Below are 18,154 nucleotides of genomic sequence, written 5' to 3' on the forward strand. Positions count from 1 at the left end.
TTTGATTGTACCTAAAATAGACATCTAGAAAGCTGAGGAACTCATATTTGGTCATGTTGCCAAAAAACCAATTTATGCTCAACAAATGTATATTTTGGGCATACTTTATTTAAGTCTGTATAATCAATGCACATCTTTCATTGGTTGTTAGATTTCTTGATCATGACTGCATTAGCGAGCCATGTAGTGTACATGATTTCCCTTATAAAGTTGGCTTTCAAGAACTTGTTGAGCTCTAGGTTAACTACTTGATAACGTTTTTCTCTAGAATTTATCTTCCTCTAAGATATTGGTTTTGCCTAAGGAAAAATAATGAGCTAATGACACATGAAATGTCTGACATATCTATCGAACTCCAAGCAAACAGATAAGAGTTTCAAGTCAATACTTTCTCAATTTATTGTGGAGTGTGCAACTTTGTGCTTGCCCTACTTTAATGCATTGAGTAGGGTGTAACCCAACTAGAAATTTGTCTTATTAAAAATAGGAAGATCTTCCTTAAATTTCAGTTGTAGGGTTAAGGTTTCCTAACCCATCAACTCTACAATGAGACATTATTCACAAGGTTGATTTTCATCGATTAGGACATTATTGGAAAGGTCCAGTACTTTAGTCTCTAGTGCTTGGTCCTGATTGGATGATTGATTTCCATTGTCATCTTGGTGTTTCCTTGACCTCTTTCTTGAAATCCATTATGATTTCCTTTACTACATCCTCTCCTCACCCTCGACCTCTTCCAACATTGTTATTTTATACAAAGTGATTTAGAGCTTTAATGCATATAAGGTCTTTAATTGTGTTTCAGGTAGAATTCATTGGTCGTGTGCCAATATTTTGATGGTATTTGCATCTTTTGTTCAGGTCAGGATGTGGAGGAGAGCGAAAAGCTAGGGGTATCAGTTACAACTTGTGATTGAAAGCTTCTTTATGATTGTGATGATTGTGTCTCTACTAGCATTGAGTGATGTATATGTTTATAGCTCCTCGTGGGTTGCTATTTCGAGATTGTCGAAAATGAAAGAGAAACATTAGAGGAAGATGAAGCTGGTATATTATTTTTAAATCATTTTCACATTTTAAGGTTTTCTTCAATAGTTATATATCAAACTAAATATTCACAAAGCAAAGTTCATCCATGTCTCTCTAAGTTGGTAGATTAACAAACCATTTACAAAAGAATCTTGATGCAAGACGGTAAGTATTGTGTATATGATTATGATAAGATGGAATCTAGTTCAAAATATTTTGAAAGAGTATTGAATTCTTGGACACAAAGTAAACCACTATAGAGTTGATATTGTAAACGTGGTTGGAAAGATTCTACAAGGTATGATTAATGTATGACTAGGTCATTAGAGAAAAGGTTTATCCTGGATTGCGTATGCTTTCTATCCCCATCTTAATATTATAACATTTCCACCTAGATGGAAGTGTGATTGCCATGACCTCACGAGTGAATGGACGAAAACCTTCTAGACTTATCTTTGTAAAGTCTTCTAACGGGAGTTAGAATCACTTTGAATTGATGGAATTTTTGGACAAACACCTTTAAGGATTGCTCATGGTGCTGAATGTGGTTTCTTTAAGTGCACACTTTTGTGTTCTACTTATTTGTACGAGCTTCGTTATGTTGTTTCTTGACATGAAACTTGAGATTCTGTTACTTGTTTGATTGACCTAAGAGTCTCACTTTATTGATATTTTCGGCGATTCATGTCTAATAATCACAAATGATTACCGTCCATTTAATGTCATAAACTTTATAATTTGATTTCACGTTGTTCTCTAACAAAATCAAAATTTTTAACAAACTATTTCTGAAGTTGTACGTAAACTGTGATTTTCTTCTACTCACAATTTCTGCTCATTAATAATTTTGTTATAAATAATTTCCTCATTTTTTAGGAGGCTTTCACGTGTGCGTATTAAAAGTTATTATTATCCTCTTAGCACATAAAATAGTGAAAATAGATACCAGACTATACATTATAGCATTATTCATCACGTTAATATATGAAGTAAAACAACAATTACATATATACCATTTATTAATATAAAAAAGATATTGTATATAACTGTAGAAAGAATAAAGTATACGCACTTTTATTTTTCTATTTTATTGTTAATCATATTTTAAAATCACAAAAGAAGAAAAAATATAAATTACTTCATGTCCTAAAATTAACTTCACATTTCAACTACTCCACAACTCAATTCCTTTAGCTTAAAAAGATGAAACATGAAAAATAGATATGCATGCACTATATCCCAACTATATTTTCACTGCTATAGTACATAATTTATATAAAATCACAATTTATTTAAACTTTAAAATTTAATTAGTTAATTTAATCAAAATATATATTCATTATAATGATCTTAATTGCAATAACTTAAAAATTGTACCTTTATATATTAAAATTTGATAAATTTAAAAAATATGTGCAATATTACCACTGTACACCTACCTTGTAAATAAGCTGATTACTTTCAAAGTGCAACTAAAAAGCAAAAAGGTGTCACCAATTATCCATGTTATAAGAGAATATCAGCAATGGACCCTGACATAAATACTACAGGAGCAACAATTTAAATCACTAGAAACAAGCAAGTAATGGCCTAGTAACTTGCAACAAATTAGTTCATCCATGCTTGACTTAGGATTTTGGTGTCAATTTTGGAGTATTGAAGAGTAGCTTCTTACACTGATTCTATCATTACACCGTCTGCTTTGGAGGCATCCAGCACATCCTCATGAAATCCTACTGATTCAAAGGTACAATTAAAAGAGTTTAAGGATATTGACGGGTTAATAAACTCCAAAACTATCTTCATTAATGGCAAAATAAGGGGAAAATAATCAAACACCTATGCTATTACACTTGGTTTTTAGATCCTGATCACCCACCACCGTCCATAAACAAGTTTATCCAGCTAAGAACATCAATAATTTCCAGTACATGTTAGACTTTCGACTCCAATGCTAAAAGTATCTTCTTTCTTGGTCCCTGGAAAAAAACAAAGCGTAACCATAATGTGTTTAACTAAACATGGGAATTACAAATCAAAAGAGCATAAGGAACGGAAGAATAATATCATAACCATTAAAATGTAAAAAACATGACAAGCAATATACTATACGAGGTTTTTTTTATTTTCTATCAAAAGATAGGACTTCATGTGTGGGTTACCAATACGAAATTTAAATTTTAGTTGGAGAATTTCCGAAAAAACACACATTGTATGTATGTATGTATGTCTTGTAGTACTCAAACTTTGACACAATTAAATATAACTAGCTTTTTAGAGGAAAAATCCTACCGTGACATCACTAGAAGTTAGGAAGACAAAGGACACTAAACCAACTTCGAGATATTTGGACATGGGGAAAAAGAAATCAAGTCGACTTTTTTTATTACAAATAGTTTAAGCTAGAAGATACAAATGAAAGAAGAAAAGAAATCATCTAGAAGTATACCAAAATAAACGGGTAAAAATACCTAACAAGTAACTTGCAATACAGCAACCAATATCTCAGGAGGCCTAGAAAATATACAACCCTAAAAGGAGCATTAGTAAAACATCACAAAAGCTACTGAACCGTTCAAATCCTAAATAAACTCTCAAGGCAACTGACGACAATTAAGATTCTACCATTTCTTTCCCCGATTAGATGTACCAGATAACTACAAATAGAGAACAGCACCAAATCCTCTTAGAATATCTACTAGTGCCAAATACTCTAAAATTATTACGCAGGAACTCTTAGAGATCCTTGAGGCAAAGAATTTTTTTACCAAAACACCGATGATTTGCTAACCCCTCAAATTTTTTACAATGTAAATATATTCATTGGAGCAAATATGTTTTTACAATACACTCAATTCTCATTCTCTCCTTATTTTCTACTTCTCTCAACCCAAACAACTTGAAAATCTACCCATTTTCTACTAATTATCTTTTCTCTCATACTTATTTCACCACTACTTCTCAAAATCTTTCATCATCCAAACAAAGCTTAAAGGTCATTCCATAAAAAGGAAACTACCGAGCAATGCAAAAAAGAAATGAGAACTGGTTTCAGAACTAAATCTGTACATCCCACAATAGTCTAGAGACGAAGCGGTTAGATGCTTTCTATATAAAAGTAAATAAATGTTATTAATACTTTTCATAACTGCCGTGCATAAAAAAATTTGAATTAGATATTACAGGGAGTATTTGATAACTAGTGGACTTGTCTAAAAGCGAGATTTATTGCTGTGACATTACGTATGACATTGAAAATAGGAATTACATGAAAATATCTGAGATACAATAACCCCGGCTTTTCACAGATGCACTAGCCCTGACTTTTCCTAGATGTTCAGATCAGATACCAAATTTCCAAAACCACCCCAGTTTTTCCCAAATGCCTGGCCTCGACTTTTCTCAGACACACTGGCCCATCTTTGACCTAAATGCACTTGCCACAACTTTACCCAGATGTACCAGACCTGAATTTGCTCTGAAGCACTGCTCTTAGCTTTGTCCCAGATTCACACTAGAATTATATCTACCAAAATATCATTTTTTAAGTTCCAAAATTTTTGGTCTCCAGTAATTCCAGTTTGGAACTTTCAAATATGGTTTTGAGAAGGACGAACCTGATTTGGTTGCCAGGAATTTTCTCTGACTGATAATCATTTTAACTATCTAGTTAAGCTATTTTCTCTCCAACTTCTCCAGTATCTTTGAGCTGATTTTCCAACTATTGTTTTGGAAGAACTTGATTGTATTTTTTTTAATTTCTAATCAGACAGATGATGATTGTTCCAGCTATCTAGCTAACTATTTTCTCTCCAGCTACTCTGGGCTGATTTTCCAACTATTGGAAGAGCTTTGATTTTTATCCTTTTAAATTTCAAATCAAACTGATGATGATCGTTCCAGCTATCTAGATAAGCTACTTTCTCTCCAACTTCTCCAGAATCCCAAAAAAGGCACATGGGATTTTCCTAGCTGGAACTTCAGAAATTTACTCTTCCAAGTTATCAATCATCAACTAACCATTGTCCATTTCATTTCTAGCCCAACATCCAAAACCAGATCAGCAATTTCCTCTATAGAAAGGATTCTGAATCTGAGAGTCAAATTCTGATTCCAGCACCCTATGCTGAGTAGCTTCATTATTTAATCTCCCAAACCCATTTTTACTGTTATTCCCCACCAAAAACTTGCATCATTGTTAATGGCGGATGGCTATTCATAGCAGCAAGCCAAAATAACACCTATATTAAAAATATAAAACACACAAAAAAAAGAACACTAAAGAAAAACAGAAAAGTGTAAAACCATGAAAAAAATGAAGACCACAGAATGCAAAATAAGAACAGAGCATTAGAGCCAAAAAGAAATGGAGGGCAGAGTGCAGTATTGAGCTGCATTATTAATACTGCACTATTGAGCTGCATTATTAATACTGCACTAATGAGCTTCAACTCCAACCTTTTACAGACTCTTCCCGACTATTCCTGTCTGTGCACCTACAATGCATTTTTTCTCTGTTGGGTACGTTAGTCATTTCATAGAAAATCTATTAATAGAAGGCCATATGTTCAATTAGGTGCCATGGTGGCTGCCTTTCTCACTTAGTTGGCATTGTTTGAGATATAAGTTAAATGAGTCAGAAAATAAGGCCCTTCATCAATCTGATTGCATCAATAAGACAAGAAGTTGGGTGAGCATCCCATTGGACGCATCTGCTTCAAAAGAAGAACTCCTTTATCAATCTTCTCATTCATAAGAACTCTAACAGTGTATTGAAGCTTGCCACACTTGGTTTAACACCCCTCACCACCATCTCCCTCAGAAGTGATACTGCTTCTCTTGGTTTTCCAATCTTGCATGCAATACTCATTTAAAAAAATCCCATATGCTTTAACATCTGACTTCATCCCATGGCTAACCATTTCCCTCAAATGCTTAACAGTTTCATTTCATCAGACTTTCCCTTAATACACAACCCCTTCCCACGTGTAATCTTCTTTGCCTCATCCACATTTCCGATCAAACAAAGACCTTCAATCAATGCATTGTAGGTCACAGCATTTGACGAACATCCTCATTCCACCACTCCAGTGTCTCTCAAAATTCACATCTCTCCAAATACCCATCAAAGTGTTGAAACTCTTGGATGTTGTAACTAACCATAATGGCATAGCAAAAAGGGGTGTAGGAGTAGTTAGGGTTGGAGGCCTAGTTGAAGTGAAAGGGTATGGTGGGGGATTCTTGTTCACGTGAATGATCATGTTTGGGATGGGGTGGGGTGAGGTGAGAGAAGTCTCAACAGGGTGAGAAATATGAGACTTGGGAATCTAGGTTTTGAAGGATTGAGGTGCCAAGAAGAGGTTAGGGATTGAAATTGGACACAATATTAGAGGTTTAGGATTGGGGCATAGTTGTTAGGGGCTACATAGCACTGAAACAATTCCATAACCCCATTTCAACAACCAATCAATTTTTCAGTTAAAAGAAATTAAAGGACTTCAGTTTCTGACATCTTAAACGAGGAGGCATGCCCCCTAGGAGATATAAAGACTGCCAAAAAGGCACTTAACTTGGAAGGTGAACATAATTAATAGTTACTAACTAAAAGACTAACTTGCCCAAAGGATATTTAGGGACTAGTGTGTAAACAAATTTCTTTCAGGGACCCTATCAATCACATTTGGTACTTCACTCCTAAACAATTACTATCTTTAATGAGGCCATTTAAGCATATTTCCCTTTGGAAGAGAGAGTTTTTCATAGTATCATTGACTTTTACAGAATTGTTGTAAAATGCTTTAAATGTATCATGACTCAAATCCCTCAACATGCAAGGGGCACTTTTCTAAAATAACTATTTGCCTAACATCTAATGGAGATTCTATATTAACTAGAGATATGACCAAATTATAATGTATAAGTAGGTGCAAACCCCACCTTCCGAAGCCAACTTTGTGAGGATGTATTAGGCTTAAGGTTCACTTCCTAAGAACCTTATCATGGAAGCTAAATGCCTAGTCTTATCCAAAATCAGCTACTTATTTGAAGGGACACCCTTAAAAATGTACAGTTACATACTTCAAATGAACCTAATTATTAAAGTGCAGTAAATATTGCACATTGACACATAAATAGGGTCAATTTAGAACATAAGAATTCCATAAAAAATGCAGAGTATAGGACACATTCCAAGTAGCAGGCATGGACATGAGTCGCATTATCAATGGAACTGCAAAACATTCCATTGGAAACAGAAAAACATGAGAAGTACAAAAATTCCAAGACTAGCTCAACACATACCATTGGCATGCCCATAGCCTTGAGATCTTCATCAGTCATATGATTGAGAGCTGTCATGTCAACCTGGAAAACAGTTTTCGCACAAATATTAGACCTTGATTGGTCAAATAAAAAAAGAATCAAAACAATGAACTTTCGCTAATGGCCGAAAAAAGTTTAAAAGGTGTATAACATACTTCTTCAGCCTGAAAAGTAATGAGGTACTTTTCAAGACCCAAGGACCGCAAAAATTCATCAATTGAAGAATCAGCCTGTAAAACAAGAACCAGAATTTATATCTTTTAAATTCCCTTTCTGTAGTAAAAAGAAAGGTTCATAATTGCATAAAGAAACCTGAGGGAAAATGATTTAGTTTTGACAAGTATGAACATAAAAATTAGGAAAATTAAAAATTTACAAATACAACAAAATAATTAGCTAAATACATATGCGATTGAACACAAAATGGCCACCAAGAAGTAAATTAACAGTTTAATATCTGATGCCAGTATCTTAAAGTAAATTCGAAAATAACTATTCATATCCACCATTATAGTACAAGATCTAATGTATATATCTTAACCAACAAGAAAGTGTGGATTGAATGCCAAATCAATGCACCTTTCACCTCCTTCCACCAGAAAAAAAAAAAAAAAAAAAAAAAACACTACCACTACTATAACAAATGTTTGTCTTTGGCAATATTACAACTCACCAGCAGTACCATATTTTCCCCAGCAAATATTTAGTCCTCATCATGAGCAAAACTATCTCTGACAAAGATCCTGTAATTTCAATTCATTTATGTCTCCCAGCTTTTAAATTGTGACATTTTAGGACTTCGACCAATTGGGCTATCATACTCAATCAAATTTGGATGAACTTCATTTTTGCTAAATTAAATGGTTAAAATTTCAGTTAATATATAATATAAAAGAAATATTATAATACTCTTTTATATTATATAAAAGAAATAATATAAAGTTATGGCTCTTGTAACCTATACTTGGTTGTTAATCCCAGTAATTTTCTAAAGAAAATATATACTCTACATCCATCTGTATTTATAATCTACATCCATCCGGTCTTGTTGCACACACTAGAGGCCATCTATGCAATATACCTACTCAAAGAACTATAAAGGAAGAAATTCAAACAGATTCCAGATCAGTTCTTCTAGCATAAATGTCCTACAATATGACAATATACATCACTTGTTTAACAGGAAATGTAATACGATATACAAATGTGTGCACGAATAGGTGCAATAAAATTGCAGGCAAAAAAAAGTTCTAATTGACGATTAAAAATATTATATAACAAGAATAATACCTTCCGTGACCTTTTAGGAGCTGGTTCAGCTGGCCTTTTGATCTGCGCTGCAGGGGCCTCAACACCAACATTTTTACTGCTTGGTTTAACAGCTTTTGATTTTGGCAGATCTCTATTTGTAGGTTGTACTGTCATTGTCCCTGATAGCCTTTCACGGAGATCTCGCATCTTTGGAGCATAACTCTTTCCACTCTGAGATGCAGGTTGAAGACCTTTCCTTTGAAGCTTGAGACGTAGATCTTGAGAACTAACCTTGCGATCTTCACAATCACAAGCCATTAACAAACAGTCAAAACCAATAAAAAAACCTATTGGCATCCAAACAGTAGCAACAAATGGTTGCATATATGAGAATAGCTTAATCCATACTAGTGATCCGTGGTTCATCATCGTCAAAGAGATCATGTTCCCACTTATCATCTTGCCTCGACCTGTAATTTAAGAAAAAAAAAATTTATTCTGATTATATCATTAAGTTATTATCGCAACAAACATGCAAACAACTGATGTGCATGCTAACTAAAGCCTTTTCAGTACCCATTCACGTACACTGAAAAAGCAGATTCTAAAAAGATGCATGAAAGTTGGTTTCAATCAGTGTTTTAAATCCTGGATAGGACCGTAGTGGCTGATCCCAAAAACACTATAGCGTATAGTGGGCCAACCAATCTTCTATGTTTTTTTTATCATGGCTGAGAATAGTGTATTATAGCACCAGGATAGCACTTTAGCAGGGCAGCCCTTGGTTGCCATGGACACCTCGATAATGGAATGTTGTGTTATGGACATTGAGGCAGCAACCAAGATAGCGGTTAAAGAAAAAAAGCCTTTAAAAATAGGTCTTCTAGGTAGTATTAGAGGGCTTTTTCAGAAACTTTTTATATTCAGTATATAACAAGAACTCTTCACATAACCATGCATTAGATTAATTAAATATGTAACAACTTCTTAAATGACAGAATCATAAATATATATCTGCCACAACAACTCTTCACACAAACAGAATCATTCACATATAAAAGGGAGCAAAGAAACAGAGTGACGGTTGTGGTAGAAAAGAAAGAAGTGGTGTCTCTTAAGTATAAAAAAAAACTTAAAGTAATATAAAGCATCTGTAAACAGGAGAAAAACAGCGCTTTACTAAAGACAAAAGTTAAAATAGACCTGTGCAGATAGAACAGCACTTTATTCAGTAAAAAAGTCAAACATATTCACCAAAGAGGAGAGAAAAAATGGCGTAAGCTAAAGCCGACCTTTTTATTGAATAAAAAAAATTGCACAAAAAGCCCTCCAATCCTACCAACCAGACCTAATTTAAAGGTTATTTTTAGAAGATGCTATAGCCCCACTATCTTGGCTGATTCAGCAACTATTCCAGCCACTCTGTCAACCACAACACTGAAACGCTCTGCTATAGAGGTGTCCATAGTGGCAAATCCACCCCACTAAAGAACTATCCTGGCACTATTCTCATCTTGGTTTCAACTTCCCATATAACCATAGGTACATTCTGACTACAATGCTTGTAACTTTGAAATTACAATGCTAACATATGATATGAAATTGTGCACCCTGAATGCATAGTAAAACTTGCCAAATAATCTAATTTGTGTAACTGTTATTTGCAGAATGATCAGGTAGACAAAAAAACTTATATTCTGAGTATATACAAAAAGAGAATACAGTAAACACAGTAAAACACAAATGACGTAAACCTGTACATGCCCAATCTGAGGCACAAGTTTATGTTTACATGAAAAAGCAACAGAATAAATTTGAAATATCCTCCACACAAGACTGAAATCTAATAATACATCAGACCAGAAAAGAAAAAATAATCAATTCACCCAATATTTTGCAACTAGGTCATCTCTTAATCTGCACTGCAGTAACACTTAACCAGAAACCTATAATTTTCAAGGGATTATTGACAGATACCCTCATACATATTACTAGATTCTATGAGGAAAAATAAAGGGAATGGCAGTGGGTTTATGACTCATGAGCAAAAGGTCAAGTGGAGGGGAACAATAAAGTCTAATGTATAGATCACTTGATGTCATTTGGCTAAGTAAAATAACAAAGTTTCAGTCATTTTATTTACCATGAGATCTCCCTCCTTACCACTTTCTTTCGTGCCTTTTTGGCCTCTCTCTCCTCTTCAAAAGAACTAAAAAGAATATATACTACTCTTCTCACCTTAATGGATTTCCTGTAATCTTTACTTCAATTGGTACTATGCCAATCTCTCCTCATATATAATCTTTTAGTATCCTGTTTTTTCTTGTTTGATCACACATGTGTCTTTCAACTTTGACCTTTTTCTCTTGCCAATTTTTATGCACCTTATTTTAATTTGCATATAACTTAAATTTTTTATTTTAATTTAACCACTAAATGGCTTTCCATTATAAGTTATTATTATGCCAATTTTTTTATGCAGATTATTTTTATTTGCATAAAAATTAAATTTTTATACACATAATAGATTTGTTTTTGAACAGCTATGCGATTTCCACAATTTAGCTGCAGACTGCAGCACTATCCACTGTATACAATATAAAGAAGTTTTAGCTTCTGCCATTTACCACAATCAGCTATTGATAACACAGTATATAACATAGAAGTAAAGAAGGTATAAATTCAATTAAAGAAATTGCATAAAAGCAGAGAGTATGGGAGAGGAAGTGGGCAATTGAGAAGAGAAGAGGTATTGGGTGGCCCCTCTATTAACTGTGACAAAAATGACCACTGAGACAAACGTGAAAAGAGTGTTCTATTATGTGTAATTTACATTCATCAAATGAACTCAATGAAGAATTCTCATTTTCATACAGTTAGCTCATAGGTAGTTGTTAAAGACGGACAAATATGACGGAATTAACTGGATGACCAGCAGCTATAAGAACTAGCACACTTGCCCCTCATTAACTCAGGGTGGCAAAAAAGAACCAAAACTGATCATACACCCTAGTTTGTATATAAAATACCACTTCTGATCATAGTATTTCAGGCATTTTGTGGATGGGTGATGGACAGTGAGGGAGTGGAAAAGGAAAAAAAAAAAACAAGGGAAAGAAAATGGAAAATAAAGTTATTTGAATTAAATAAAAGAGAGTAACAGTGGGTGAAAATACATATTATCACTAATTTAATTTTATTTATTATTACAATAAAAAAATTGTAAATATAAATAAAAACATTATCAACATAATCAATTATGTTTTCAATGACTATATATCGACGACATATATACCATACCAATCCAACCTATAATCTTTTCCGAAACTAGTTCAATCAACAATCGGGAATCATACAACCTCTACATGCACCACAGTCACAAAGGTGCCACCACCAGAATTGTGGTCAAATCGGCCACCACATTTTTCCTCAATATCAAGAAACACGGCGAAACCACAGCCGAATTCAAAACGTCGCCAAAAGCATTGAAAACCATCACAAAAACACGATGAAGTAAGAATTGCAAACCTTTTGCCGGTGATTTGACGCTGGTGCTGCTGCCGAGTGGGGCCACTGACACCATTCCCATTTAGGCGTTCCTTCACGGATCTCCGCCCTCCATTCTCCACGCGATCAGCGTACATTTTCCGCGATTCACTCGGTTCGAAATCGGAAGAAGAATCAGCCCCAAACCTATCAACCCTAATTTAGAAACAGAGAAAGAGAGAGTAAAACGGAATGGAAGTGATAGACGGAGGCCTTGTTGAGGAAGGTGCAGGGAACCGCAATGCGAAAAGCGTGGCAGATGAAGAAAACCCTAAAACCCCTTTTGTTGGTGGCGAAAGGTTGTTGAATTGTGAAAGGTAAACAATGGAGGGGTTTTCTGAGGAAAATGGAGTTCAAAGGAAAGGGAAAAGGTTTTCAGAATTGGAAAAGTTGAGAGAGGTTTTGATTTTGCGAAGAGAGGAAAATAAAAATGGTACGAAACGAAGGATGAAAGGGATCCTCTAGATTTCAGCTTATTTCTTTTGGCGCCCCGTTGGGAAAACATTAAACGGCACCGTATCACACAATAGGGGAAAAATAGTAGCGTCTCCCAAAATCCGTAACTCATTCCATAACCTTCAAATTTTAATCGGTCTATTTAATCTACGGATTAAAGATATCAATTTTATTTTAATTTCAAAATTACACCTCGCTAAAAGATGGAGGGTTTATTTGTTTTTATTTTAAAATTTATAATTTATAAACTTTTCGAAATTTAAAATTCGGAATATAAGAAGAACTATTTACTAGAAACCAACCTAAATAATTGTATTATGAACTGAATTATACTGCATTTTAACAAGACATAAAAGACAACACCCACTAAAACACTATACTTTCCAACTATAAATTTCTTAATGAGATAAAGTAGAGTTGTTGTTGAGATTATAATTGACCAAGGAATTAAACAATAGCAAAATAGTTTGAAGAATAATGTACATAGTTCTTATCATGATTCTCAATAAAATCCATTATTTTATAATGGAAACTTTACACATAAATATCATATTTCAATAAAATGTTCACAAATGGAATATAATTCATGAATATTTTAACCAAGATTGATGGTGAAATTAACAAATTAGATAGAAATCAAAGAGACTAAGCTATGACACCAAAGAATCTTACTTACATATAACAAAATTAAAATTTCTTGATTTGAGAAATTTGAAAGATAACTTTACAATGTTGTTTAATAGCCAAACATTGTCCCTTAAAACCCGATAAAGATTATCAAACTCAAGAGTTTACGTAGATTCGTGGGAGCTCTGTAGACTCAACTCATAAATTCGTAAGAGTTTACTTCATATGAAAAAAATATTTCAATAATATAATTACTCAAAGTAGTTCAAACAAATAAGTCCACAACACTTAAATAACTACATTTAGTAGTGAATGAGAATTATATAACTTCAAAGCACTTCAACTAAATAAGTTCATACAAATATTACAAAAGTTAAATTGTTAAAGTCATAGAAATTATATAATTAGAAATGAACAATGGTCAAGTTTCTATGTTCAATACCATCCCTGCATGGCCCGCCCCGCAATGTCATCCTTAGCACTATAAATACCAGTGTTAGCCCCCTTGTAAATTAGTTTTGAATGGACTATTGAATTGCTCAAAATTTCAGTCTCAATCAGTCTCTTACTCAACTTACTCTTTGCTAGACTTATTTATAATTGTTTTAGTATAAAACCTCTTAGGATTTGACCTCACCTCTCTTAAGCTTCATTATTAGTCTTCATACACCAATACTTCATGGTTTCTTTCACTTATTTTAATCACCCAATCCCATCAAATTTCGCACTCCAAAAATACAAAAAAAAGACTCATAGCAATGCAAGTTAGGATTGCATAACCCGGCCTCTAGAAGCTTCTCGGCTTCTGCCTTGGCGACCGTGCGCTTCTCCTTTCCCATTTCCCGCTTTCTCTGGGCGACCGTTCGTGCCTCCTTATACATAGAGAGTTTGTGTGTGATCACCTTGGAGCTTACCCCTCACACGTGAGACGCGGTCCATGCAAAAAGGTTAGCATTATCTTTGAGTGTTTGTTGGATTAGCTCTGCATTGTGGATAACGATGTTCCAAAACTCATTGTGCGTTCCTCATCCTGCAGAGGGATTGGTCGGAGATCTTTACCAGGTTTGAGTCGAGCCTCATTAATCTGAGTGTCGAGTTCGACTAGGGCAACTGTGTGCTCTTACCTTAGGATCCTTGGCTTCTTTCGTAAGGCCTTTTGTTCTTCTCGTGGGAACCTTCGTTCTTGTGAGCATCCCCGACTCATCCGAGTCGTGTCCCCACTGGTTGGCTCCACTCTCAAGTTGGCCACGTAGCATTCTTATGCCACGTTTTGATTCATGTGCACGATTAGAATATCCACATATATCGAGGGAAACTTCATATCTAGGTGGAGGGTTGATTGCTCCTAAGTGATTGAGGGATAGTAGTTCCAATAGGATGTTATAAGATGTGTTGGCCTTCACCACTAAGATTGTATCTTGATCGTTCGGCTCGACTTGCCCTTACCAAATTTGGTGTATAAATCGATGTAGCATCGGGTATCTACTCTTTCTCCCGAGAAGCCAACAATTTGGTCATCATACGATTGCATCTCTGATTCTGGAATCCTTATCTTTTTAAAGGTCTTTCAGTATGGAATGTCTATCGAACTCCCTTGGTCAACCGGGTTCTTCATAATTGAGAAATTATCAATATCAACAGTTATAACCATAGGGTCATTCGTCTTCTTTTGCTTTCAATCATCCTTTTGTGCATGTAAAGGTTATTATGAATGACCAATTCCTATCCTTTGGGATTGAATGTAATTGTTTCAAACTATATATCGAGGTGAAATTTATCTATAATATTATGTTCTTATTTGATATTTTTATTTTAGTTTTATGCTTAAAGATTGAATTTTTATTCTTGATTAAAATCTTAGGAATTGTTTGGGAAGTATTTATGATGATTTGACCTAAATGAAAATACTTGATGTGTTTTAATACTAGAAATATATTATAATATATCAAATGCTTTATAACATCTTTTCTTAATGATAAGAACTTTTGCTAAATAGTTGAGGAATCAATGTTTAGAAGAAAAAAAATTCCAGAATAATCAGTCTCGAATCTAGAACAAATGTTTTGGCTTCCATAATTCGATTTCTGGAATTGTTGGGGTGCAAAAAGAAATACCTTTTCTATAATGTTACGAGCTAGCGGGCTGGCCTGCCCTGCCTCGTACTTGGCCCACACAGGTTGTGGGTTTTGCGGGTGAGCCTAAGCGGGTCAGCAGGCCAAAATAGTGAGTTTGCTCCATTTCTTATAGCGAGCTGCAAGCCGACCTTGCATTGCACCCCTAGATTGGGTTTATGGATATAAAATGTGTCTTGAGAGAAAATGGAAGCAGAAATTAGGTAAAAAAGTAGGGGTATCTGAAAAGTCATTTCAGAATCAACGTGTCTTGGAGAAAATTGAATGAGACAAATACATCCAACTGGGAGTTGCAATAGTAGAGAGACCTAAGAAAAACATGTGAGGGGATGGAAAAGTTGGTTAAGTGAGAATGTAGAATGACAAATAGATACACAAAATCACATATTATTTTGAAAAGATAAGTGGGTGGTGGAGACATCACTAATGTACACATTTTGTAGAATGTATACAAATGCAGTTAAAAAGTTGGTATTAAGAGTTAGAAAGGTGGAATTGAAATAATTGGGAATGGACATTTGAGTGGAGAAAAGAGTGATTTGAACGGGAGAAAATGTAAATAAGAAAGTTTATGGAAGAGATAACAAGGACAAGGATCCAAAGGGGAGTAAAGAACGAGTGAAAGTGGATGGATGAGAAACAACATCATACACAATAAAACCAAAATAAAGAATTAGGATATAAACTTGGACTTGACTAAAAAATAAATAAAAAAATGTATTATTCTCCGAGTCGGATTGGTATCAATGTCCACAAATATGTTTAAAATTAATTAGGGAATAAATTGGGGTTAAGTATGTGAAGTGATGGAATAAGGGAGATGTAGATGTATAATATTATGGTTTGAAATAACCTTAACGATGATTATTACCTCTTGTATTATGTGTGATCAATGAATCAACACTTGAGTGAATGGCAAGGAAATTAGCACTAGAAGTTATATAAAGTCTAAGATTTGGTGGAATCAACATAATCAAAAAGGTTGAAACACCTCATGTATTTTCAATTTATATAATTTTTTTTCTTTCTTAGAGAACTTTTCTACTAATTAAGCCTAATTAAATAAATTTAATTGTTTTTTAATCAGTGTAATATTATATGGTTGTTTCCATGCATGAATTTGTTAAATATTTTTTTTGTCGAGAAATAATATTTTCTTTAAATATACTTATTTCTATAATATATGCATTTTAATATCACTGTCAAAACAATATATATATATATATATATATATATAAAACCCAAAATATTTTAATTTGGGTCTTGTTTTAAAATGATGTCTTATTTAATATCCTCTTTTTCCTTTTTGTTAGGCATCTTTAAATTCCACCAAATAAATGACAAGTTTTATTTATACGTTTAGGCAACATTTATTAACCATATTTAAAGTTCATGAAAATACTAATTTTTCATTCTCAAATTAACTGTTTCAATAAATATATGGATTTCTTATTGTACATGATTACTCTAAAATTTTGACATACTTAATGGTCCATAAAATCTTTCAGGGTTTTTGAAATATCATGTAAGTCTATTTAAAATGAAGATGTTTTCATTTAAGCTGCCATAAATCTGACAATAGTTATGTTTGACAAAAATTAGCTTGATAAATATTTAGTTAATTTATTAGTTAAAGTTGTTGATAAGTGTTAAGTAAAATTATTAATTAAAGTAATAGATGAAGGTAATAGAATTAGACATGTTTACACGACATTTTTCTATAAATTTTAATTTTTTTATTGTTAAAATATACCAGGTGGCTCCTAATTTTATTTTTTAATTAATTTTCAACTCTTATAATATTCATTTATAGATACAAAATTTAAATTATAATTAATAGTTTGACTTTTTCACTTTATATACACTTTACATATGTGTTTTTATCATTAATCTTATACTAAATCTTACATTATTTCTACTCAAATTTAAAATTTTAAAATGAAGTAAGAATAACTTTTTCAAATAGACATAATATATTTAAAATAAAAATAGTGTGTAGAGTACTTAAAGTACACCATATGTTACTATTTTTAAAAAAATAATAAGATAAAACAAATCTATCATAGATAAATATTAATATATCGAACTATAATTTTAGAATAGTAAAAAAAATATTGAAAATAATATAATAGATAAAATAAATCATAACAATATAGAAATATCTAAACAAGAATAATAATAAATTTATTTTCTATAATTGTCAATTTTTTATTTATAAAAACATAAATTAAAAAGAAAATAATTTGATGTACTAAAAAATTATTAAATAAAAATTAATTTTAGAGAAAAAAATATAATTAATTGTTATATTGACTAAGTTAAATAATATTTTATAAACTAAGAACTAATGGTATCTAAAATAGTTTATATCATTAGTTAATACAAATTTATAAATTAGTATTTAACATTAGCTACAAATGTTTTAGCTACAAGGCATTAAAGATGTTTATTTACTCCGTCTTTTTATGACATCATGGTTAATCTAATTGTGCATATGGTAAGAGATGTTAGATTGTGTGGACCGATGTACTTAAGATGGATATATCCGATTGAACGGTATATGAAAATTTTGAAATGGTATATCAAAAATCATTATTGTCTAGAAGCTTCAATGATTGAAAGGTACATAACAAAAGAAAGTATTGAGTTCTGTTGGAAGTACATGTCAAAAGCAAATTCAATAGGTCTTCCAGCCAACTCATGACACAATATGAGTTCTATAAGTAATTGTTTACGTGGTGTACATGTGGTAAGAAAATATCAATCAGAAGTCTTGTAAGCACATTTGTACA

General features: G+C 33.0%; 1 protein-coding gene across 3 annotated transcripts; it reads right to left on the reverse strand.

Moving 5' to 3' along the window:
- Positions 1-2,627: 2,627 nt before the first annotated feature.
- On the reverse strand, positions 2,628-12,720 carry LOC137818513 (uncharacterized). 3 transcript variants are annotated; one of them, XR_011082083.1, is made up of 7 exons: positions 12,130-12,653; positions 9,010-9,071; positions 8,641-8,900; positions 7,506-7,580; positions 7,330-7,392; positions 2,869-3,008; positions 2,628-2,762 (listed from the first exon to the last, which is right to left on the reverse strand). XR_011082083.1 is itself a non-coding variant. In XM_068621983.1 (6 exons), exons 1-6 carry the CDS (start codon positions 12,243-12,245, stop codon positions 2,964-2,966), a joined length of 621 nt encoding a protein of 206 aa, XP_068478084.1. In that variant the 5' UTR covers positions 12,246-12,720; the 3' UTR covers positions 2,628-2,963. The 3 variants fall into 3 exon arrangements, 1 of the variants encoding a protein (XP_068478084.1); XR_011082082.1 differs by having other exon boundaries at positions 2,628-2,765; positions 12,130-12,622; XM_068621983.1 differs by having other exon boundaries at positions 2,628-3,008; positions 12,130-12,720.
- Between the last annotated feature and the right edge of the window lie 5,434 nt (positions 12,721-18,154).

This window comes from Phaseolus vulgaris, chromosome 10 (genome assembly GCF_051622355.1).
Source record: "Phaseolus vulgaris cultivar YP4 chromosome 10, ASM5162235v1, whole genome shotgun sequence".
Classification (NCBI taxonomy): domain Eukaryota; kingdom Viridiplantae; phylum Streptophyta; class Magnoliopsida; order Fabales; family Fabaceae; genus Phaseolus; species Phaseolus vulgaris.